Raw genomic sequence first — 22,713 nt, 5'->3', positions numbered from 1 at the left:
TGGAGTTAGTGTGTGTGACTCTTAGGCCACCAGCCTGGCCCCACCCAGGAAGTCTGGGTGCCCAGGGCAAGCAGTGACCTTGCAAAGTTGCAAGTCAGCCCCTGCCTCGCCCTCCTCACCTTCCTCACCTTCCTTGCCCCTCCCTCCACACCTTGGGTGGAGCCCAGCATTTCACAAATACCAGCTTACTGAGCCCCCTGCCCCCACCCCAGGCCAGTGCAGGGCCCTTCACAAGTAGCAGGAGCTCACTTTTAATGCCCCAAGCCAAAAGGGAGGCACTATCAGAGTCACCCCAATTTATAGCTGGGCAAACCAAGGCATGGAGCTGTGACCAGGAAGGAAAAGGCAGAGCTGGGGTAGGAACTCTGGTCCCAGGGTGGCTTGGGCTCTGGCCATGCTGACCTCCCTGGGTCTCGTTCCGAGGCTCTTCAGGCTCCCAGGCCCATGCCCAGACCCTGCCCTCCACCCAGCAGGCCCTGCCGTCCACGTCCCCTTCCCCCACCCCCATGCCAATCACCTCCCTGCCTGCTGCTACTTTGTTCACCCATCCCACCTTACTGCTTCCCCCATGGGAGCCACTTGCCAGACCAACATGGAGGACATGCAGAGGGGAAAAGGAGATCCCAGAAACTCTAGAACTGATGAACATGCAAGGCACAGACGGCAGGACACCCAGTGCTGTTCCTAGGGCAGGATGGGACAGGCCTCAGAGGCTTGCTGCCTGGGCCTCAGGTCGGGGGACAGCCTATAGGGCATCCGGAGATGGCCACCTAACATTCCTGATAATGTCATAGCCCCAGGAAGGAGGCCGGCCGGGGGCTGAGAGAAGACAAGAGGTCAGTCCTCAGCTGCTCCTGGCACGAGACTCTCCATGGCCAGCCGCCAGTGGGCTGAGGAGTGGAGGGAGCCAGCTGGGCTTACTGGGCCCCCTCCTACCCTCCATTCCCACTCACTCCTCCCTGGCCCTCCCCCTGGAGCTGCAGAGCAAGCTGCTGCCACAGGGCTGACCAGAGCCTCCCCGCCTGGCCCTGCCAACAGCCCAGCCTGGGTCTTCGCAGCCATAAAACGCAGGTGCTGGTGGGGAGGCTCCACCGCTAGATGAACGGTCTCTGGTGTGCAGGGGCTGCTCATAAAGGAGTGCTAGAAACATGTCTGGCTCAGAAGCCAGTCCTTGCCCGGTCTGAGGAGAAACAGCCTCCATGGTGGCTGGGTCAGCCTCCCACTGAACCTCCCCCAGGACCCCTGAGGGCAGGTGGGTGTGTCAGACTTCACAAGGCAAAGCTGTACTGGGGAGAAGGGGAGGGGGGAGTCCCACGGCTGGAGAGGCTGGGCCCAGCTGGGGAGTCTCATGGCCCCTACTCAGAACCCCCCCACACCCAGCCCCCGAGGAGCCCCTGCTGGGCACCAATGGATAAGGGGCTCCGAATCTAGAGCTCTTCCCTGGCCCCCTGCACCTGCACCCTGCCCCAGACACAGGCTCAGGCTCTCACAGTGAATTCAAGCTTTATTGCCACACAAAGACTCTTCTGCTCCCCATGGGCCTGCTTTGTGCCTGGGAGAAGCCTGCTTGCTGGGCTTGGCTTGGAAGCAAACAAGCCAGGGCCAGGAGAACGGGGAGTGTGGAGGAGCTCGGGGAAGGGAGGTCCTAAGAGACCCCCACCCCAGGTGTCCCTGAGTGGTGCTCAGCCCCAGGGCCTCGGGGGGCTGGTTTGTGTTGGGAGGGGGCTCATCCTGACCCTCTCCTGGGGCCCCAGGCACGCTGGGGGAGGGGCACCCCAAAGAGCCCCCTCAGCCCACCACAACACCCTCCTCCAGGGAGCAAGGAACATGCGTGCAAGCACACACACAGCTGCCTGCCCGTGCCACACGCCGACAGTCAGCAGTCCAGGCCAATAGACACCAGCAGGTCCTCAAGTGCTCGTAGCCGCTGCTGCGCCTCCTCGATGGCACTGTAGGTCTGCACCGTGCTGGCCACGTGGAAGCGGATGTCGTCCACCAGCGGGATGGAGTCCGTCTCCTGCCGGGCAGCCACGGCCGCCGCCTCCTCCCGCACAGCCTCCACGAAGTCCTCCCGCTCCACCAGCTGTGGACAGGCCAGGTCAGAGCACGCCGGCCGGCCGCCCTCAGCCTGCCCCACCCACCACGGCTGCCCCAGGCCCACCTTCTCGATGACCTTGGCCATGTACTCAGTGCACTGGTCCTCGAGGCGCGCCAAACGGAACAGCTTGGCCACGCGCCACACCCCCACCACGTTGTCCTCGTCCAGCAGCTGGGCCAGGCTGCGGCCACAGAGCCGCTTCAGGCCAGGCAACAGGTACATGTCGGCCACGCTCAGCACATCGTAGGCCGCCTCGGGGGGCAGCTGCAGTGAACGAAGGGGTTAGGGGAGGATGTGCCCCAAGGTCACCGGGGACCATTCGGGGCCCTAGCAGCAAGGCTGGGAGCTATTAGGGAGATGGCGGAGGCTGCAGGTTGGGCAGGAGCTCCCTCTCAGGCCTCAGGGTGCCCAGATTGCTGCAGGCATCCGTGGACCAGAGAGCTTGGCAGAGACGGGTTCCCACGCCTTAGGCCCTTAACCAGGAGAGAGAAGCTGAGCTGTGAAGCACACAGACCCACACTCTGAAATCCTAGCTGTGGGACCCAGGCAAGTCACTTCACTTCTGTGTGCCTCAGTTTCCTCTCTGGGCAGTACAACCATGCCTGCCTCTGTTGTCAGAAAACAGAAGATGCTTTTCCAAACTGAGGCAGGGGCCCCCCCTCTAAGGCAGCAGAGTAACTCTTTACCGGCTCCCTTCCACCTACACCTGGACCCTGTGCTCAGAGAGACCACAGGTTCGGGCTCGGCTCCCATCCAGACTTTGGATGGGCAGAGGGAGAGAGATGCTGGAGACAGGGCAGGCAGGACCTCTGCGAGCACATCCAAGCCACACGCACTGCTTACTCAGGCCGGGCTCCACCTGTGACACACATCCATCTGCACAAGACCTTAAAAGACCACAACTATCACCATCCCCACTTTCTAGAAGGGGAAGACTAAGGCACAGAGCCACTGAGGAACCAGCCCAGGGTCACACAGCTTGTGAGCAGCTAACCCAGCGTCAAACCAGGTTAGGAGCCCAAGTCCATACTTACAGCCATTACATACTGTCCTCAGTGGCAAAGCTCCCACAGGTGTGTGGCAGGGAGCGGGGGTACATGGACCCCGGGGGGCAGGGGTCAGAGCTGAGCTATGCTGCAGGAGGAATGGAGGCCGGGGAGGGTGCCCATGTAGAGAGGCTGCTAGGCTTACAAATGGGGACCATGTGAGGTGAACACAGGCTGACATCACAGCCCAATTTGTCCCGCATGCCCCACTCCTGACAGAGGCCACACAGCCCCGCCTGCCTGCTTGGCAAGTACGACCACTAAGTGAGTTCTCTCCTGGGCCACAGGAGAACGGTGGGAGTGGCCTCCACCTGGCCTATGACAAAGGAAACAGTGTGTTTCATCTTCTTCTTCCTCCTAAGCTGTGAGTCAGCCTGCACCCCAATATCCAATATCCAGATGCACAGGACACCGCCTCAGGTGCTGTGGACCAGGTCCAGCCCACTCTGTGTTTCGTAATGAATACAGAGTGAGACACAGCCATACCCACTCATTTCTGCACGATGTTGACACCTAGTCCTCAGAGAAGGCTTGCTGACTGCCCCCAGGCCATGTCAGGGTGACAAGATGGAGGGGATAACCTGGGTCCCCACAGGCCACCTGTCCTGGTGCACTCACTTCAGACGTGAAGGAGAGCAAACATCTCTCTCCTTTATGTGACCGTATTTGGGGGGGTCTCTTTATCATGGGGCCTTTTACACACACACACACACACACACACACACACACACACACAGCACACCTTCGGCAGCAGTTACTGCTGCCCATGTCACCCATGCTCTGAGGATGCTCTGGGGCAGTTGAAGACCCAGGGAAGCAAAAGCACAGGAGACAGAAATCCAGAACCCTGGAAATGGACAGCAATCCAGAGGCAGGAGGCGCGGCGCTCCCCACTGTTGTGGTAATTCAGGGTTACTCTCCCTACCCACCCTCCAACTGGAGGACCTGGGGACCCCAGGTAGCTCATATTAAATCCCAAGTGTCATGTGCTCATGATGTGGCTCTTGCCACTCGTTCCTGTTCTGGAACCAACCAAGGTCCCCTCTGCCTGAAAGAAAAATCCAAACGCGTCCCATGCTTCCTCTCCAACCTCAGAGCAGACCAGCCCCACAGAGCAGAGCAGGACACAGGCACTCCCTTGAAGCCCCGGAGCGACCCGGCTGCACACCTGTCCCGATGGTCACACCCCCTAGCCCAGTGCACACAGCCTGCTCGAGCTCCGCACCTCCGTGTAGTCACTGTAGATGTAGTAGAGCACGTGGGTGAAGATGTCAGGCGAGATGCCATGGAGAGTGATGGCCAGGAGGCCGCCTGAGGCCTCCAGCTCCTCGTTCTCTCGGAAGTGGTCGTCCAGCAGGGCCCGGAAGTAGTCGCTGCGGCCGCAGAAGAAGGCCTGGGGGAGGCTGGGCTAAGGAAGGGTGGGGGCCAGTGCCTGTCCCCAGAGCTGGCCAGGGACATAAGGCAAGGGGGCGGGGATGGGGGGGGGAAGGGACGGCACCTTGTGGCAGAGAAAGCTGCAACCTTCCACCCGGAAGCAGACATCAGGACAGCTGTTGAAGCCGTCGGGGCAAGGGAAGGGCAGCTCCCCAAGATCACCCTGGGAGATGAAGGAAGAGACACCATTGGAGCAGGTGGGACACAGGAGAGCAGCCAGTCCCAGCCACAGGTCTAGTCTAGCTCGATCTGGAGGGATGGCCTGCAGCCCCATTTGCAAATTGAAGTGTGACAACGACCCAAGTAAAGTGGGCTCAGAGAAAGGGACTGGCTCCAGCCCAAGCGGGGCTTGTCTACCATAGCCACGTCCACGTGGGGCCCCACCCTCCTTGTGCTTACACGGAGCTCCGGGGGCAGGGCGCAGTCGGCCAGCAGGGCCATGTCCTCCCGAAGCCGGGGATCTGCCGGCAGGGGCTCGATGGTCAGCACCTTCACACACGTGCCTGGCTTGGAAGCCACTGTGGAGGGGACAATACAGCTGCAGGGCCCAGGGGCCGCTGGTTCCTGCCCAACACCCTGACCCCAAGCCTGGACTCACCGAACTCAGACACCTTCTCACACTTGGTCTCCAGGTCGCTGAGCAGGTCCCACAGTTGGCACTGCTTGGCCAGGCGCTCACAGTCACTAACATGCTCCACGCCGACGTCCAGGCGGCCTAGGGGAGACACGGGAAGCTCAGGGCCCGAGAGGAGCTCTCTGTGGTCCCCAGCACCAAGACTCCTAGATCTCCTTCCTGCCTTGGTTTGCCCCCTCAAGAGCCACTGCCTGACTTCCACAGGCCCCAGGACAGATGGAAGGGGGCTTGGTGTGTAGGTGGGACAAGCTCTTCCTGAGTAGACCCTCCAGCTTGCTGTTTCCCAGCCCACCCAGGAGGCAGCTAGAACAGCCCCACGCTGCAGGGCACAAGTTCCAGGAGGTACAAGGGGGGCCCAAGGCCCCCGTTTCTGCTGGACAGAAACCCCCTCCCTGCCAGTGTCCCCCAGGCTCAGAGATTCACCTGTGTACAGGTACTGCAGCAGGGCCCCAAAGGCCACGGGGTTGATCTGCAGGCAGAGAGACCAGGAGGGAAGGTCAGAGGCGGCCACCCAGCATAAGCACCCTGCTGTCCCTCCACCTGCCCCTGGGAGGGACGCACCAGTGGATGCCTAAGGACCACGACATTCTTGCCCTTCCATTTGGTGTCCAGCATGTTGGCAAAGTAGGCACTGCGTGCACCCAGCACACAGCGATGTGCCCGGAAGGGCTTCCCGTGCACCACAAAGACCACGTCGCTATGGATGCCCTGCTCCAGGAGCCTGGGGAGGAGCAAGCGGAGCGGGTGTTCAGCAGGCCCTCCCCACAACCCTGCAGGAGGGTCCTCAGCCCTACCCCATGCACACCCAGTCCTGCACCCCATCTCACCGCTGCAGGAAGTCATCGTAGTAGTCACGCCTCCTGCAGGAGGCTGTCACCTGCTTGTAATCGCGCAGGGCCCGGCGGATGGGGTCGCTCAGTGCCCCGTAGAGGCAGCGCTCCCCATCAAAGGTGTTGGCTTCACAGCGGGCTCCTGGGGGCAGCAGGGCTCGCCAGTCAGCAGGCTCGGGAACATGTACACTGCGGCAGGGACAGGGTCTGGGGGGAAATCCTAATCTCTCCCCCTGCAACCTTCCCACGTGTAGGGCCCAGCCCTGGACTTCGGAGCCCCTGCCAAATTATCCTGGGCCCACTCTGACACCAGCATCTTCTCTGCCAGGGCCTGGGCACATGGGCACGTCTTGGTATCAGAGACTACAAACAGAGCAGGCTCAGAGACCACTCTGCTCTAGGCCCTGGACACAGCCATAAACACACATCCCTGTCCTGACTAAACTGATCCTCCAGTGTGGCGGTGGACAATGAACATGTTAACAAATGATGTCAGGTGCTATGAAGAAAAAGAAAGCAAGGCAAAGGGTAACAGTGGTTGTGGCTGCCACACAGGGAGGCCAAAGAAGGTCACTGTGTCAGTGACAACACACAGAGACCTGAATGGAATGAGGAAGTCAGCCATGCAAAGATCTGAGAAACAGCAATGTAAATAGGAAGAACAGTGAGTGCAAAGACCCTGCGGTAGAAGCAAACTTGGAATGCGAGAGCACCAGAGAGGCCGGTGTGGCTGGAAGCGTGAGCACATGGGGGAGCCAAGAGAGGTGAGGCCAGAGGGGAAAGAGCAGTTCACTTAGAAGCACAAAGACTGGCGCAAATGGCAAGTCTTGGAGAACTTTAAGCCTATCAGACTCGTGAGACCCATCAGGCTGCAATATGGAGCACAGACTGTCAGAGAGCTATAGTTGGGCTGGGTGGTGGCTGTGGAGATGGGGAAGTGGACATAAGAAAATAGGTTCCAAAAGTAGAACCCACAGTACTTGCTGACTGGGTATGTATAGCGGTGAGGGAAGGACAGGACTTGAGAGTGTCTGCAAATGCAACCCCACACACAGGCACGCATGCACGCACACACGCATACAGAGCCCCCGCTCCTTCTCTCACCATTGGCCAGAAGATAAAGTACTAGCTCCTCATGCCCACAGAGGCAGGCGTAGTACCTGAGGGGGGGAAAGGAGGAGTATGGGAGGCTGTTATGAGGCCTGAAGGCCCCACCCCCCACACACACCTGCCATGACCACCCACCCACCCGGCACTCACAAGGGGGTGCTGTCCCACTTGTCCCGCACATTCACCTCCACGTCCCGTTGCTCCAGCAGGTACCTAGGCAGGGAGGAGAGCAGTGTCTGAGTCAGGACAGGTTCACAGTCTGTGAGAGGAGACCCACAGAACACAGAGAGAGAAGACATTGATCTTGGCTGAGGGAGGTCTCTCCCCTATGTGAGGGCAGGTGGCAGGCAGGCCAGAGCAGGAAAGGCATTCACCAAAGGGACCAACACAGGTAGACACGGAGCTGAGGAGAGAACTCCTAAGGGAAACGGAGAACCTCAGAAGCAGGAGCCCAGAGCTGGCCTGAAGGCATCCGTGAGAGGGGAGGGGGTTTGGGGCTTCTCCCACGGCCCCCTGGCTGCTTGCCACACTGGATAGGGGAGACTGGACATAGGAGACCAAGGAGAAGGCTTCTGCAGGTGTCCTGCTGGTGTGGATGCATGAAGAACAGTGAGAAGATTCCAAAAGGCAGAAGTCAGGAGACACAGTAGCTGATGGGATGTGGAAGGTGAGGGGGATCATCACGGATGGTGAGGAAGCCATCACTGAGGGCAGGAAGCCTGGGTGAGATGTCCAAGTTGGACTGGGAGTGCTCTTCAGTTGCACTCAGCTTTGGGGGTTATCAGCTAAGTCCTTGGTGACATCTGATGCTGGGGAGGGGCCAGGGATGCTGTGGGAGTTGGGAAGCCTGGGACCAGCCCAAGGGAGCAAGTGGTGGGTCAGAGCCAGGGAGCAGGGAGGGAAGGGCCCACGAAGTGAGGTGCCCCACACCCAAATAGGCACTCCCTCACCTCACTCCCTGTTTTACGGCGATTTCAGCGCCAGATTGCCTTAAGGCAGTTAACTGCATTTAGGAGTTTCCGAATCCCCGGGGATCAGAGGTTGATTCCGGGTCCTACGTGTTCCCAGCGTGCCGGGCCCTGAGCGCATCCGTGGAACCTTGGCCCCCCCGGGGCCTGACCTCCGGTTCTATAAGCTCAGAGGGCGACCCTCGCCTCCGCTCACCTCTCCGGGGCTCCGGGGCAGCGCTCTCCTTCAGAAGCCCGCCCGGACCCCAGGAGCAACACCCCGCCGGCGCTGCGTCCCGGCGCACCCCGGGTCGGAAGGCCCCGCTCGGGCGCCCCGGCGCTCCTGGTCGGGCTCCAGGGGCGCGCGCCCGTCCGAGCCGGTCCGCCGCACGCGCGGGGCCAGCGGCGCCGGAGGGCGCCCCTCCCACCCCGCACCCCCGGGCCGCGGGGTCCTCACCGCACTCGGCCCACATCCCCCTTCCTGCAGCTGGCGAAGAGGTCGCTGGTGTCCATGGTGCCGGCGGCTCGGACCCGGGCCGAACGACCTCAGGCGGCGGCGGCGGCGGCGGCGGAGGAGGAGGGGAGGAGGAGGAGGAGGAGGAGGCGGCGCGCCCCGGCCGGATGTAAACACACGCGGCCCCGCCCCGCTCCGCAGCGGCGCCTGGCGCCGGGAGGACCTACCCCGGCCGCCCGCCCTCCCGCCCGCGCCCCCCCGCCCCGCGCCCTGCGCCCCGCCCCCCGCGCCCCGCGCCCCGGAGCAAGAACGAGGCGGGCAGGCAGACGGGCTGGGCCCGGCGTGGTCTCCGGGCGGCTTTAATGGGGGTCCCGGGGCGCGGCCCCTGGGGCCGTCAGGTGGGAATGGGGAGGGCTGTGCCGAGACTGTTCCGCGAGCCGGTGGGAAGCGGGAGGCCCCGCGCCGAGGGCCGAGGCCGGGAGCGGGGGGCGCGGCAGTGCGCTCCGGGTCCGCCCGGGTCCGCCCGGCCCCTCCCGGCGCAAGCCCAGCGGGGCGAGGGCACCGGCCGCGGGGGACGGCGGCCCGGAGCTGCGGGCGAGCGGGCGACCTCACAGGTGCGTGTCCTCCTCGAACACATCCGAGTCCTCGGGGTCCCGCTTGCCGCCCATGAGCGCGCTCCAGCCTCCCGGACCGTTGACGGCCCCGCCGCCGTTCAGGCTGGGCTGCTTCTCCTGCATCTCCGACTGGCTGTCGCTGGCCACGTCCAGCGTGGGGTTGTCGTGGCAGCCGTTCTCTACGAAGCGCAGCTCCTCGCCGTGTGACTGCGGTGGGGAAGCGGGCGGCTGGCCGAGCACCGCGGCCGGGCCCCCACCCACCCGAACAGAGCCACGCACATGGCTCCTAACCTGGTCTGTGAAACCCTGCACAGGGACACCCCCGCCCCGGCCTCCAGCGGACCCTTGACAGATGCCAGCTCCCTTCTGTTCTGCTCTCACAACCAAACTCCTCATGGTCCTTTTCACTGAACAACCGGTGGCCCCCCTGACATCATCCGATCCTTCCAACAGCCTCTGCACTGTAGCTCTAGCACCTGTCAGGGCTGGTGCCCTGCAGACATGAGGGACAAATTGGGTGCCAGGCTCTGGATAAGCAGTTGTACTTGGACTACCTCATCCCAGGACAATTACTGCCACCTCACCTGCACGTGAAGACACAGAGTCTCAGATGACTGGACTTGCTGGGTACCCTCTCCTCCACGGGCACCACCTCCTACCCAAACCCTCTGGTGGGATGTGACCCTATGCTCACCACATGTTTGAGCTTGGGCAGCCGGCGCTGCCAGCAGTTATAAAGCAGGCCCAGCACGATGATGATGACACAGATGGCACCGATGACCACCAGCACCACAAAGAGCGTCCCGTAGTCGCTGCGCACTTGGCTGGCCCGTGCCTGGCAGCTGCTTGTAGTGGAGTAGTTCTGGATGCCAATCTGGGGGCGGGACAGGCCAGTTTCCTCAGCTGAGGTCCTGGGCTCAGGGACAGGAGGCTGGCATACTCCTGACTACACTGCCTCAGAGGCCTGGACCTGTGCTGGCCTGGGGCACTATCCCTGTTTCTATCTGTTCACCTGAGGGCAGCCCCAAGTCTCAATCCCATGTCTCCATTCCTGACCTCCTCTCCCATCCTGGCTATGGTTCTGCCCTGACCCCGTCTCTGCTGGGGCAGAAGTCTTGCTCCACTACTGAAACAAGCTTCCACCTTGGACATGGAAGTGTTCTGGCATCATTCTGACCAATTATGGGCTATAGATTGTGTAGATTGGGATGCTGGGGACAGTCCATATCCTTGGCCACCACCAGACTCTCAGCTAGGAAGCTAGGGAGGACCCTTTTCCCACTAAAAGCAGGTGGTCACCAGCAGCATTTGGCTGCCAGTACCCCTGCCACACTGCAAGCTGTCGTGGGTAGGCCACCTTCTCAGGCCTAGAGGCTGCTACGCCCACCTGAGGTGAGGCAGGCATTCTCTCCACAAATCAGCATCTAGAGCAGAAAGCAGGGAAGGGGAGGGGTCACCCTTGTCAGATGACAGGTGCTAGGGTGAGGGTCTCATCTACTAGCTCCCAGTACAGAGACCTGGGAGCCTCCCTTTCTGCCTTGGGCTCCCCTAAGGCCCAGTACGCATCTCTTCCAGGGGGTCTTTGAACATCCTATTTCCAGTATTTTAAAAAAGTCTACTGACTTTTTAAGTTATCAAAGATCTTTGCTTGGTTCACCCACCAATGAAATTGCTAAATTTGCCATACCAAGTCAGTCTGAATAGTGTCCAGTAAAGCTAGAACACCCAGGGGCAGGGAGAGGCAAGAAGTTTCTGTGGGGGAGCAAAAGATCAAGGCCAGCCCAAGTTTCTACCTGTCCACCCTGCCTCCCCCTGCCATGTTCACGACCCCAGAATTTTACAACTGGAAAGGCCCTTGGTAACCAGGTAGCAAGGACAGCATCGTGTTTAAAGGCCTGGGCTCTTCAATCAATCATTCAGGCATGGTCCAAAGCCTGGCTCTGTCGCTTCCTGGCTGTGTATTCTCAGACAAGTCACCCCCCTTCTCTGGGCTTCAGCTCTCATCTCAAATAGGGCACCAATGGTACGCTTTGGGGTACCTTGTTTAATCCTCACGAGGCCTGGGCTGACGCTGAGAGCTGGGTGAGAGAACCAGTCTGGCACTGGCATAGTCTGGCACTCTGTAAGCATTCAGTGTGCTTATCAAGAAACCCCAAACCGCCAGCCCAACCACCTTTCCGCCTTACGCATGATAGATAAGGAGGTGGGGTGCACAGTCATGCACAGCTCATGTCTCCCAGCTGTGAAATACTGCAGAGCCTTGGAGAAGGGGGAGGACTGATGCCAGGTGGTGGGTTTCACAGTGAGGAGCTGGCACGGTGGCTGTCCTGAAGAAAGATGGTGAGGAACCCGAGTCCTCCCTTTCAGATACAGTAGAACAAGGAGCAAGAGGACCGAGGAGGAGGACCAAGGGGGGCCTGCCCCTCCCACAGGCCCCGACTCTACTTAGCCCTCCACAGGGGTGGCCAGCCTGCTCCTCAGTGCATATCTCAGGGCCCAGCCATGCAGCTGGCCAACTGCCTTGGGTCAGGGCTGCCTCTCAGGATGGCATGACCGTCTCCTGAGCCTGAGCCCCGTCCCTTCAGACAGTGCCTAGCTGATGGCTTCTGAAGCACGCCCAAGCCTGTCATGCTTTCTCCTGTGGTTTCTCGAACTGCATCACGCTGTCCCACCCCACAGGTCTCTGATCAGTTCCTGGGCCAGACACGGGGTTGCTCCCACTACCAACCCACAAGACTCCCACTCACCAGTCCAGATCCTCCTCGGGGTCCCCTCCCCTCTGAGTCCTATCCTGATCACCACCCCCTCTGGGCCCTCTCACTCCAGCCATCTTGCAAACACTGCGGTTGTGTGTACATGTTCCTACACACTCTGTCTCTCCCATGGGAACTGTCTTAGGAGAATTGAAAGGAGGAGCTGCCCAGAACAAGAGTCTGTCTTCTGCTCCTGGCACTACCACACAGGCTATCTCCTACCCTCTGCTCCCAGAGCTCTAAGGAATGAGAGGGGAGCAGGTCCCTGCCCTCTTACCTCCACCAGATTCCTTCGGATGTCACCCAGCATGGAAAGGACATCTTGAGTGGGCATCACCCCTGGGGGGAGACATCATGGTCAGTGCACCCTTGGCCCTGGGGCGACCCCAGCTCCCTGGGACAGCCTCTGGCCTGAGCTTCTGGGAGCTTGCTTCCCCACTCCCAACCACAGGAAGGCCTCAAGGTGTGTGCGTTTCCACTCTCTCCTATGCTTGCTTTCTGCTGGCTAACTCGTTCAAAAGGACTGAGTGGATGCCCACCACGTGGCAGGTGGGACAGCAGGCAGTCACTCCCACTGCCCCATACTGCTGCATTTTGAACATGCCCCCTCTGCAGCCCACAACTCAGCATGCGGTGCCCATCGTCTCCCTCAGTGCTGAAACCACACCTCTTCTCCTCCTAATCCTGACGTTCACACCCTCCACCCCTTCTCCAGAACTCCAGTTCAACTGCAGTTGAGTCCTATACTAGAGGTCCTGCCACTACCTCATCCTGCTGTCCTAGAGGTCCAAGTTCAGAACCCCATCTGCATGCTTTCCTGTGGTTCTGCAGACCTCCCGTGGCCCTCAGGAAACAGTGCCGGCTTCATGCTGCCTCCCTGGGCTCTCCCTTCTGCATGCTGCCCCCGCTCACCCTGCTCGCCCACCAAGGTCATTAGAAGGTGCTGCTCCTTCTCACTGGGCTTGCTCAGGGAGATGTGCCAGTCCCCGTGGCGGCCACTGCCGTGGCGGGGCAGCACCTCCTCCACCAGGGCCAGAAGCTGCAGCCCTCGGTGCTGCCGGAACACCTCCTACAAGGACAAAAAGAGAGCCCCCATGCCTGGTAAGGGAGAGGGCTCTACTAACCCCCTGCCTCCAGGTTACCCCAACACCACCCACTCCAACCTCCAACCTCCCAGTGCCCAAACACTGGGAAAGGCCAGATGGCTCTTCTAGAGGGGGTGTTCTTGTAGCCCTGGGGACCATTGAGACACTGTGAGCTTGGCCGTTGGGCAGAACTGTGGAACAGCAAGGCACACACCTACTGGTTCCCCACAGGCATCCAGTTGCTCCTTACTGCCTGGGCTGCTCACATGTGGACAGCATGGTGTGTGCCCAGGGGTACTCACAGCTGAGCCTGGAGACAGAGATGCTCATATGCAACAAGTCTGGGAAGTGGGTGTCTCATGTGAATGGAAGTATGCTGGCCAGGCTGGAGTATTCAAGGGTGTAGTGCAAGGGATGAATAGACTAGGGTGTCAGGGGTACAATATGCACACTGCCATACAGCCACCAACCCAGGAGGGGAGGTGGGAAACAGTGACATGCTCATCTCTTGTCATTGCAGAGATACAGCCCAAAGTTGGGGAGTCAAGAAAGATGTCTGAGTACTTTTATGGTGGCAGTAGAGAGTAGAAGAATGAAAACAGATATGGTTAAAATGGTAATCCCTGGAAGCAGGGCCAGGAGCAGAAGGAAGGATATAAGCAGATTTTGTTCTCATCAGATACTCTCATACTCTTTAGATTTTCCTCACCTTGTGTATATATAATCATGTAATTTTTAAAAATGAAACAAGAGGCAGGTACCGGCCCGAACTCAGTGAGTGGCAGAAACCCAGGCAGGCCACCAATCTCGCCCCGTCAGGGAAAAGACCCTCACTGGCCCTGTTGCTGCTCCCCACCCCCAGTCTCTGCTTCAGCAGCCTTCTCCCTCTTGTCCCCAGGGAATCACTGACCTCTGCTCCTGGCCTCCAAAGCTTTGAGCAAGATACCTGCCCCAGCTATTTAGCACTCTTCTGAGTACACTGCCTTAGAGCTTTGAGCTTTGAGCCAGGGCTGCCTGTAAGGCCCAGGCACCTCATCAGACCATGTGGGCTTCTGACATTCCTAATTCCTTTCCGTTAGAGCCCAAGCTAGTGAGCCTTCCTGATCATCATGCCAATCTAAAGGCTACCACAAGGACCGAAGTTCCTTGTTACCTTGGCAAGTGCCAGGTGCAAGCTCAAGCCTTGGCACTCACTCGCCGAACAGAAAGCCTACTTGGTTCTGAATTTGGGAGAAAACTGGTACCTAGAAAGCTAGGAAAGCCCTTTTTCCAAAATAGTTCTTACTGTCTTCACGTGCATGTGTGTGCATGTGTATGCAGGGAAAGGGGACACACCTGCATCTGCCTGAGCAGCACGCACTGCACCCAGCAGCCTCCCTGCTTACAAAAGAAACACAATCCTACCCACAGGCAAATCCTCCCCCATGCCACGGGCCTGGGATCCCCTACATGTGCATACCCCACATTTCCTGGGTCAAGATGTCTGCCTGGCATAAGCCCACAGATGCACAATGTCCATTCTGGCAGTGCCTGATGACTATATATTTCATGCTATTTATTTTGCAGATGGGAACTGAGTGTCAGTGGCCTGGGGAGAAAACTCTGAATTTGGAATCAAATAAATCTGGGTTCAAATCCCGATTCTTCAGAAATTTCATCAAAGAATGAAATTGGCCAACAAGCACATGAGAAAATGCTCCGCATCACTGGCCATCTGGGAAATACAAATCAAAACCACAATGAGATACCACCTCACACCAGTGAGAATGGGGAAAATTAACAAGACAGGAAACAGCAAATGTTGAGAGGATGTGGAGAAAGTGGAACCCTTTTGCACTGTTGGTGGGAATGTGAACTGGTGCAGCCACTCTGGAAAACTGTGTGGAGGTTTCTCAGAGAGTTAAAAATAGACCTGCCCTACGACCCAGCAATTGCACTGTTGGGGATTTACTCCAAAGATGTAGATGCAATGAAACGCCGGGACACCTGCACCCCGATGTTTCTAGCAGCAATGTCCACAATAGCCGAACTGTGGAAGGAGCCTCGGTGTCCATCGAAAGATGAATGGATAAAGAAGATGTGGTCTATGTATACAATGGAATATTCCTCAGCCATTAGAAGCGACGAATACCCACCGTTTGCTTCAATATGGATGGAACTGGAGGGTATTATGCTGAGTGAAGTAAGTCAGAAGGAGAAGGACAAACATTATATGGTCTCATTCATTTGGAGAATATAAAAAATAGTGAAAGGGAATCAAGGGGAAAGGAGAGAAATGAGTGGGATATATCAGAGAGGGAGACAGAACATGAGAGACTCCTAACTCTGGGAAACGAACAAGGGGTGGTGGAAAGGGAGGTGGGCGGGGGGGGATGGGGTGACTGGGTGACGGGCACTGAGGGGGGCGCTTGACGGGATGAGCACTGGGTGTTATGCTATATGTTGGCAAATCGAACTCCAATTAAAAAAATATACAAAAAAAAATCCTGGTTCTTTTTTTAAGTTTTTTTTTGTTTGTTTTGTTTTAATTCATGAGAGACACACACACACAGAGAGGCAGAGACATACACAGAGGGAAAAGTAGACTCCCTGCAGGGAGCCTGATGCAGGACTGGATCTTAGGATCCCAGGATCATGCCCTGAGCCAAAGGCAGACGCTTAACCACTGAGCCACCCAGGTACTCCTCAAATCCTGGTTCTGCCACTCATCAGCTCTGTGACCTTTAACAAAACACTGCACCTCTCTGAGCTTCAGTTTCCTCATCTGAAAACATGGGCTTTGGTCCTAACACCATTTTAATGTGAGGATTAAAAGTACTTACTCAGTCACAGGTGCCAGGACAACTGGCTATCCCAGTGTAAAAGAAAAAAAAATGTACCTTGACTCATACTTCATATTACAATTAATTCTAGATGGATTCCAGATTATAGCTTTGAGAAGTAAGCACAAAATGCTACCTTCAGGGGTGCCTAGGTGACACACTTGGTTGAGCGTCCAACTCTTGGTTTCGGTGCAGACTGTGATCTCAGGGTCATGAGACTGAGCCCTGCATTGGGCTCCATGCTCACCACAGAGTCTGAGTTTCTCTTCCTTTCCCTCTGTCTCTCCCACCGCCCCCCCCCCATGCATGTGCTCTCCCTCTCTCTCTAAAATAGATAATTTTCTTAAAAAATAAGAAAGCTATCTTCATGAACTCAGAGTAGGCTAAGATTTCCTAAATGGACTTGAAAAAACTAACCAGGGGCACCTGGGTGGCTCAGTGGTTGACAGAGGCATGGAGGAACCAGACCTGACACATACTGCTGGAGGCAGTATAACTTGGTACAAACACTTCGGAAAGTTGTCAGACAGCATCCATTCAAGGTGAATATATGCAGAGACCATGTCCCTGCAATGCCACCCAGGAGAACTGTATTCATATGCTCACCAAAATATGTGTGCAAGCACATCCACAGCAGCATATGCCCTATAGCCTGAAGCTGGGAACTACCCAAAGGCCCAGCAGCATCAGAATGGATACAGTAATGGAATACTATACAGATGAACAAACTTCACTACATGAAGCCTTCTAGATAAATCTCAAAAACCGAATGTTTAGTGCAAACAGCCAGACACAAAATACTACCTAATGAATCTTCATAAAAAGTTCAAAAGCATGCAAAAATCAATGTATGTGGTTACGAATCAAGAAAATGGTTTCCCTGGAGGGAGCAGTGTCTAGAAGGGAGAATGAGAAGGGCTTCTGGTGGTGTTGATCATGTTCCATGTCTTCATGTGGGGGCTGATTACATGGCTGTGGTCCCTTTGGGATGATCCATCAAGCTACGCACTTATGATCTGTGTGCTTTTCTGCATGTATATTGTAAGTCATTAAAGCTCTTCTTTTTTTTTTTTTTTTAAACTTTTTTTTTTTTAAGATTATTTACTCATGAGAGACAGAGAGAGAGAGAGAGAGAGAGGCAGAGACACAGGCAGAGGGAGAAGCAGGCTCCATGCAGGGAGCCCAATGTGGGACTTGACCCGAACTCCAGGATCACGTCCTGGGCTGAAGGGAGGCGCTAAACCACTGAGCCACCCGGTCTGCCCCATTAGAGCTTTTCTTAAGTGCAATGCACTCATGAGTTTAAGTTATCTTCCCTGCTGGTCCTTCCCATACATCACACTGTTTCCCCCACAGTAGGGGGAAATCCAAGCACCCATTTCCAATGCCCTGAAGTTACATGCAACTTCTCCAAGTGTCTGGTGTGGTCCTTATGGCAAACAGGAAGGAACACCCTGCCTATCATTTTGACTTGTGCCAATACAGCAGACAGAGCTGATGAAAGTGCTGCTCTGCCACCTTGGTACAGAGAAATACTGGGAAAAAACATAGGAAGAAGCAGAGGGAACTCGAAGCCAGAAGAGTGAGCAGGTGCCAAAGCTGCAGCAATTCCTAAGGGCCCAGGGTCCAGAGATGGAACCTGGGAGCTGGAGACTTGGCTTTAAATGCTTATGTGTTCTTGGCCCACGTGAGATGAAGAACTAGAGCAGAGTACCAGAATGGAACTGAAGCCTCCAAAGAGCAGCCCTTTCAGTGAAACAGGGACTTGAAAACATTCCTGCTCACCTGAGGAGCTAAGGGGCTCTATCATGTGCCTGTGTCCATGGGGAGGAGAAAAAGCATAAAATTGCCAAGACACTTTGTAGGCAGAAAAATAAGGCCCAGAGAGAAATGGAAAGTTGGTAATATCTAACAAACTGTATATGCAATCCCACTTCTAGAAACTTACTCTGAAGATACATCGCAACAGCACAAAAATACATACAAACAAGGTTATTTGATGCAGCCTTGTAAGTAACCACAGAATATCACCCAAATGCCACACAAAGGAAATTTAATGAATAACCTACAATACATACACATAATGGGGTATTCTTCAGTTGTAAAAATAAAATGATTAAGAATAATCTTCATAAATTAACATAAAGTGATTTCCAGCAGATATTGTCAAGCAAGAAAAGCTAAATACAGAGGAATAATGTTATGGACTAAATGTGTCCCCCCCCCCCCCCCCGCCCAATAGTTTATGTTGAAGCCCTAACCCCCAGCACCTCAGAATGTTGACTATATTTGGAGATAGGTCTTTCACTAGGTGATTAATTTAAAATGAGGTTGTTAAGGTGGCCCCATCCAATACAATCTGATGGTGTCCTTATAAGAGGAGGAGATTAAGGACACAGACACACACAGAGGGACAACCATGTGAAGACACAGGGGTAAGATGGCCATCTGCAAACCAAGGAGACAGGCTTCGGGAGAAATCAATCCTGCTGACACCTTGATCTTGGACTTTCAGCCTTTAAAAAAGTGAGGGAATAAATTTATGTTTTTAAGCCATCCGGTGTGGTACTTTGTTATGACAACCCTAGCAAACTAATAAAAATATAAATAGTATGCTACATTTTCCTGCAAGAAAGAATGGAAGAAATTATACATCTATCTGCTTGTTTCTATGAAGAGAAACACAGGGAAGATAACCAGAAACTAATGAGATTGGTTACCTGGAGGGAGTGGGTGGGAATGAAAGGCGAGAGGTGATCGGGGAGGGGGTGTTTCTGTATGTAAGCAAACATTTTTGTGTCCCTTAGATGTTTAGAACCATATTAATGATTTACATGCTCAAAAATACAAATACATCAACAAGGATGGGGGTGGGACTCTAAAACTGAAGACAAACAGAAACCTATCTCAAATGTGTAACTACACCAAAAGAGAAAGGAATTAACTCAGGTAACCTCAGAGTCATCTAAAGATAAAAGAAGCTGCAAGAAGATCTTGAGTTTTGCTTATTAGTAGGTTTATGGTTGCAGTGGTGTAGTTAAAAACTGCAACCACTTGTCAAGTATTCTAGAACTGAACAAATGAGTAAATACACTAAACCTGTTGGGAGTTGGGTTTCTGTCAGCGAAAGAAGATACAACTGTGCAAGAGGAGAAGGCTGGGAAGAGCCAATGGTCCTAGATTGGAACTGGAAGACTGGAATGTTAACTACTAAAGTCATCATTATAAATATGTGTGGGTGCGTATATAAACATATATGAGCACATATATATATGTGCACATATATAATATAATATAATATAATATAATATAATATAATATAATATATAATATAATATAATATAATATATAATAAATTATATTCTACAGAGAAAAAATACAGACCTATCTCTCTTAGCTCTCTTCCAAAAGGGCCAAGGAACAATGACACCCCAGTAGCCATGAGTACACCAGGAGCCCAGATCTTGTTTCTAAATACCTTTTCCTCATTAGAAGGAACCAGGGCTCCATGAAGAAAGGGCCAATTCCAGGGTAGGGCTGGGAAGTACAAGACATAATGTGCATTCAGCAACTTAGGGGCCTCAGACAAAGGTTCAATTTTCACCCCAGCTGCTTCTGCCTTCAGGTCTGCGATCCAGTCCTCTGTGCTGAGAGACACTACTGAGAATTTCCTTTTGCCATACAGAACTCAAGGGCAATACCTCTGCTTTACTACTTTATCTTTCTGCTTCCTCTCCTGGATTTTCTTCCCAGGCTGCTTTCTAGTTTCCTCTGTGTGCATTACCTATGATATCTCAGGTAAAAGAGAAGAAGCTATAAATCTGCACTGCTCTTTCTAAATCTTACAGATCAGATTCCCAGAACTGAAGCTTTATCTCACATGACTTTCTCTATGAGACTGTCAGCACTTCTCTCCCTATCATTCTCTGAAGATGTGTTCTCTGTAAAGCTCCATCATTTTGATGCACATTATTACTCCTATTACTTTTCAACAATGTCAAGGTCATTAAACACAAAGACAAGCTAAGGAATTGTTTCAGATTTAAAACCAAAACTGAACCAACCATGAAAACTGAATGCTCTGCCTGGTTCTGGGCTAGATCCTAGACCCCTGATGAAATCTGAAGAAGGTCTATAAATTATACTTTTGTGTCCATCAGTGTGAACGTCCTGATTTTGATCACCGTACCTTAGTGAACTAAAGGACTCTTCTTCTTCTGAAGACAAGACATATACACCAATGTTTCAAGAGGGAGGAACAGAAGGAAACAATGCCTTCAACTTGCTCTTGAATGATTTGGAAAAACGCTAAGAGCTGGTGAGTTTGGCTGAAAGATACATAGGATTTCTTTGTGCCAGTCTTCTGAAATTCTATCAAAACAAAAAGCTACAAAAGAACAACATGACAAAATCAAAGGCATTCTTTAAATAAGGGTTGATACAGATACATCTGAATATTATTCAGACTTTAAAAAGGAGGAAATTCTTACACACACTACAGTATGGATGGGCCTTGAGAACATTTTGCTAAGTGAAATAAAGCAGTCACAGAAGAACAAATGCTTGATTCCACTTGTAAGGCATACTTAGAGCCAAATTCCTGGAGACACAAAGTAGAATGGTGGTTGCTGGGGGTCTGGGAGAGTGGTTAATGTGGACAGAGTTTAGTTTTACAAGATGAAAAGTTAACAACACGTTAACATACTTAACACCACTACAGTACCTTAAGATGATCAATTTTACATTAGATTTTTTTACCATGATAAAAAAAATCCAGCATAAAAAAATGACTAATTAGGCAGAGATCAAATAATAAATGAAGAAAACTAACGACAAAAAAAGGGGAGGCAGAATGAAAGCATTTATATAAATGTATGTCTTATTTGGAAAGAGGAGAGACATATGACTTTAATGTTCAAATACACACACAAAATTTAAGGGTCTCAAGGACCCACACTGTGGTCCCTAAGTACCATTTCCCAATAAAAGCAATGAGGGCTTGGAGAAATGTTGATTTCATGTCTAGGGGAGGCAAAGTACAAGATGAGCCCAGAACATCTTATCATACCAGAAAGCAAGGAAACTATCAAACACTAACAGGCTGGTCAAAAAGACCTAGAAGCCAATGCAAAGAGGCTCTCACTGGCATATAAGCACCAGTAAAAATAAATAATCACTGCAACAGATTAAAACATACCAATCATGTTTTTAAAAACCCACTTGTTTATTATTTATAATGGGATAAAAGAAGACAACCTATGGGTCACTTTTGAATTAAATACGTGCTGTGCACATATTTTTACTTTTCCCCAAACCCACTAAACAAGATTAAAGCATTTTTTTGAGGTCTAAAACCACAAAGACAAAAACAGAAAGAGGAGACAAGAGCAATGAAGTCTGGGCACTGGAGACATATGGATGAGTTAGGATTTCCTAATCTAGCAAGCCCTGAAGAGCCGAATCCTAAGCCAAAATGGGACAAGCTGAGAAGCAATCACACTTATGCTGTCAAACTCCCAACTAAAATGCTCTTGAATAAGCAGCACTGGTTACCTTTGGAAGGGAGGATGAAAATGGATCTAAAAATAGGAAAACTGTTTGAAACTCTGTTTAAGAAGCAGCTGGATCCCTAATTTCTCTCCCCAGCACTGCAGAGCTGATGAATGTCCCTGCCCCCTGGCAGAAGATTGGAACTTGATTCTGCAAAGAGGGTAAAAGAAAGGCCCTCTGACACTGGGTGCACCTGTGGCAGAGGCTCATGCTCAGAGAGAGAATAAGTGAATGTATCCATGCACACGTGTTCTAACACCAGGGCGCCCAGCCATCTCCCCACCCTGGCTCCCACAACACTGGCAACCAGCCCTTTATGCTCTCAGGAGGACAGACGTTCCTTTTTCAAAGAATCTAGTCACCCAAGAGGAAGGATCTAAAAGTGCTGACATTAAAAATTGTCAAATGGCCCAGCCAGTCCACCCTCCTGAGAAGCCACAAGTAATAAACTCCACTACAAGCTGAAAGCTTCAACCAGCTTTTTGATGGCCCTCCTTAAATAGCTCACAATGAACCCACCAGACATCTGAGGAGCAAATGCGTGTGAGAAAAGCAAGACCTAAACTAACAAATAAGGAAAGTGACTTTTAAAAGACTGTTTCAATAACCCCCAGGAGATAAGACATTGCACATGTGAATGAAACCAATCCTCGAAATTAAACACAGAGCAGGGCAAGGACAAAAGGGCCCTTAGGAATTTAAGCATATGAAGACGCTCCTCTTTTAGACAGGGGTGGGTGCTGGTTCAGTCCCTGGGTTAGACTAAGCCCTCCCCATCCCCGGGTGCTCCCTCTGCCTGCACTCTGCCGGCCCGCCCGTCCCCACCCTGCCCTGTGGTCCCCGCCTAGCTCTGCACTCACACAGTCTATATTCTCCGTCATGTTCAGAATGATGTAGTTCTTCCCAGCCAGGTTGCTCCAGTCTTTGCAGATCACCTGCACAGTAAAACAAAAAGAAGGGTGACAATTACAAAGGCATAAGGAAAGGCATCCAGAGAAAGTACGGATGGAAACCCTTTGAGCAGCTGGATGGTGAAGGCCAGGTGCAGGTTAGTGACAGCTAGGTGAGAGTTGACAGCCTCTGCAAGGTGGCATGCCCAGGCTCCAGCCCCAGATGTCTCCAGGGACTGCACAGAGGATATCTTCAAGGACAGGCAGGAGAGGCCTGACAGGGCTTGCCCCAGCTATTGGCCTTCAGTGGCAACCCTGCAGGGGTTTCTTGTTCTGTAGGCTGAACGAAAACAGAACTGCAGGCCAGATACACAGGCTGGCAATTTGGGACTCCCTTCCCTCTGTCCTTTCCCACGTGTGAGCACTGGCCTGGGCATATGCTGGGC

General features: G+C 53.7%; 2 protein-coding genes across 4 annotated transcripts in view; both read right to left on the bottom strand.

Annotated features, from left to right (window-relative positions):
• Positions 1-1,486: 1,486 nt before the first annotated feature.
• On the bottom strand, positions 1,487-8,692 carry ABTB1 (ankyrin repeat and BTB domain containing 1). 2 transcript variants are annotated; one of them, XM_055344748.1, is made up of 12 exons: positions 8,557-8,692; positions 7,303-7,365; positions 7,147-7,202; positions 6,040-6,184; positions 5,774-5,933; positions 5,636-5,681; positions 5,177-5,293; positions 4,978-5,096; positions 4,643-4,741; positions 4,370-4,537; positions 2,162-2,362; positions 1,487-2,083 (listed from the first exon to the last, which is right to left on the bottom strand). In XM_055344748.1, the coding sequence occupies exons 1-12, from the start codon at positions 8,610-8,612 to the stop codon at positions 1,877-1,879; spliced, it is 1,437 nt and encodes a 478-aa protein (XP_055200723.1). In that variant the 5' UTR covers positions 8,613-8,692; the 3' UTR covers positions 1,487-1,876. The 2 variants fall into 2 exon arrangements, with proteins under 2 accessions (XP_055200723.1, XP_055200724.1); XM_055344749.1 differs by having other exon boundaries at positions 7,338-7,365; positions 8,557-8,685.
• Positions 8,693-8,890: 198 nt separating this feature from the next.
• Positions 8,891-22,713, bottom strand: part of PODXL2 (podocalyxin like 2) — a 38,683-nt gene continuing 24,860 nt past the window's right edge. For both annotated transcript variants that reach the window (XM_055342676.1, XM_055342677.1), the window contains exons 4-8: positions 22,238-22,312; positions 12,833-12,989; positions 12,198-12,259; positions 9,862-10,041; positions 8,891-9,374 (exon numbers count right to left, since the gene is read on the bottom strand). In XM_055342676.1, the coding sequence (XP_055198651.1) occupies positions 9,162-9,374; positions 9,862-10,041; positions 12,198-12,259; positions 12,833-12,989; positions 22,238-22,312 (687 nt within the window). In that variant the 3' untranslated portion in view covers positions 8,891-9,161. The remainder of the gene's footprint in view (positions 9,375-9,861; positions 10,042-12,197; positions 12,260-12,832; positions 12,990-22,237; positions 22,313-22,713) is intronic.

The sequence above is a fragment of the Nyctereutes procyonoides genome, unplaced genomic scaffold (assembly GCF_905146905.1).
Source record: "Nyctereutes procyonoides isolate TBG_1078 unplaced genomic scaffold, NYPRO_anot_genome, whole genome shotgun sequence".
Lineage (NCBI taxonomy): Eukaryota > Metazoa > Chordata > Mammalia > Carnivora > Canidae > Nyctereutes > Nyctereutes procyonoides.
The sequence above is the reverse complement of the archived record's forward strand: the minus strand, read 5'-3'. Positions and strand labels throughout refer to the sequence as shown.

Excerpts from the sequence above, each read along its gene's own strand:
- ABTB1 (XM_055344748.1), bottom strand. The coding sequence starts at position 8,612 with ATGGACACCAGCGACCTCTTCGCCAGCTGCAGGAAGGGGGATGTGGGC. Across the intron at positions 7,366-8,556 it reads GGGGATGTGGGCCGAGTGCG|GTACCTGCTGGAGCAACGGG; the intron begins GTGAGGACCCCG and ends CTCCCTGCCTAG. Across the intron at positions 2,084-2,161 it reads TGGCCAAGGTCATCGAGAAG|CTGGTGGAGCGGGAGGACTT; the intron begins GTGGGCCTGGGG and ends GCCTGTCCACAG.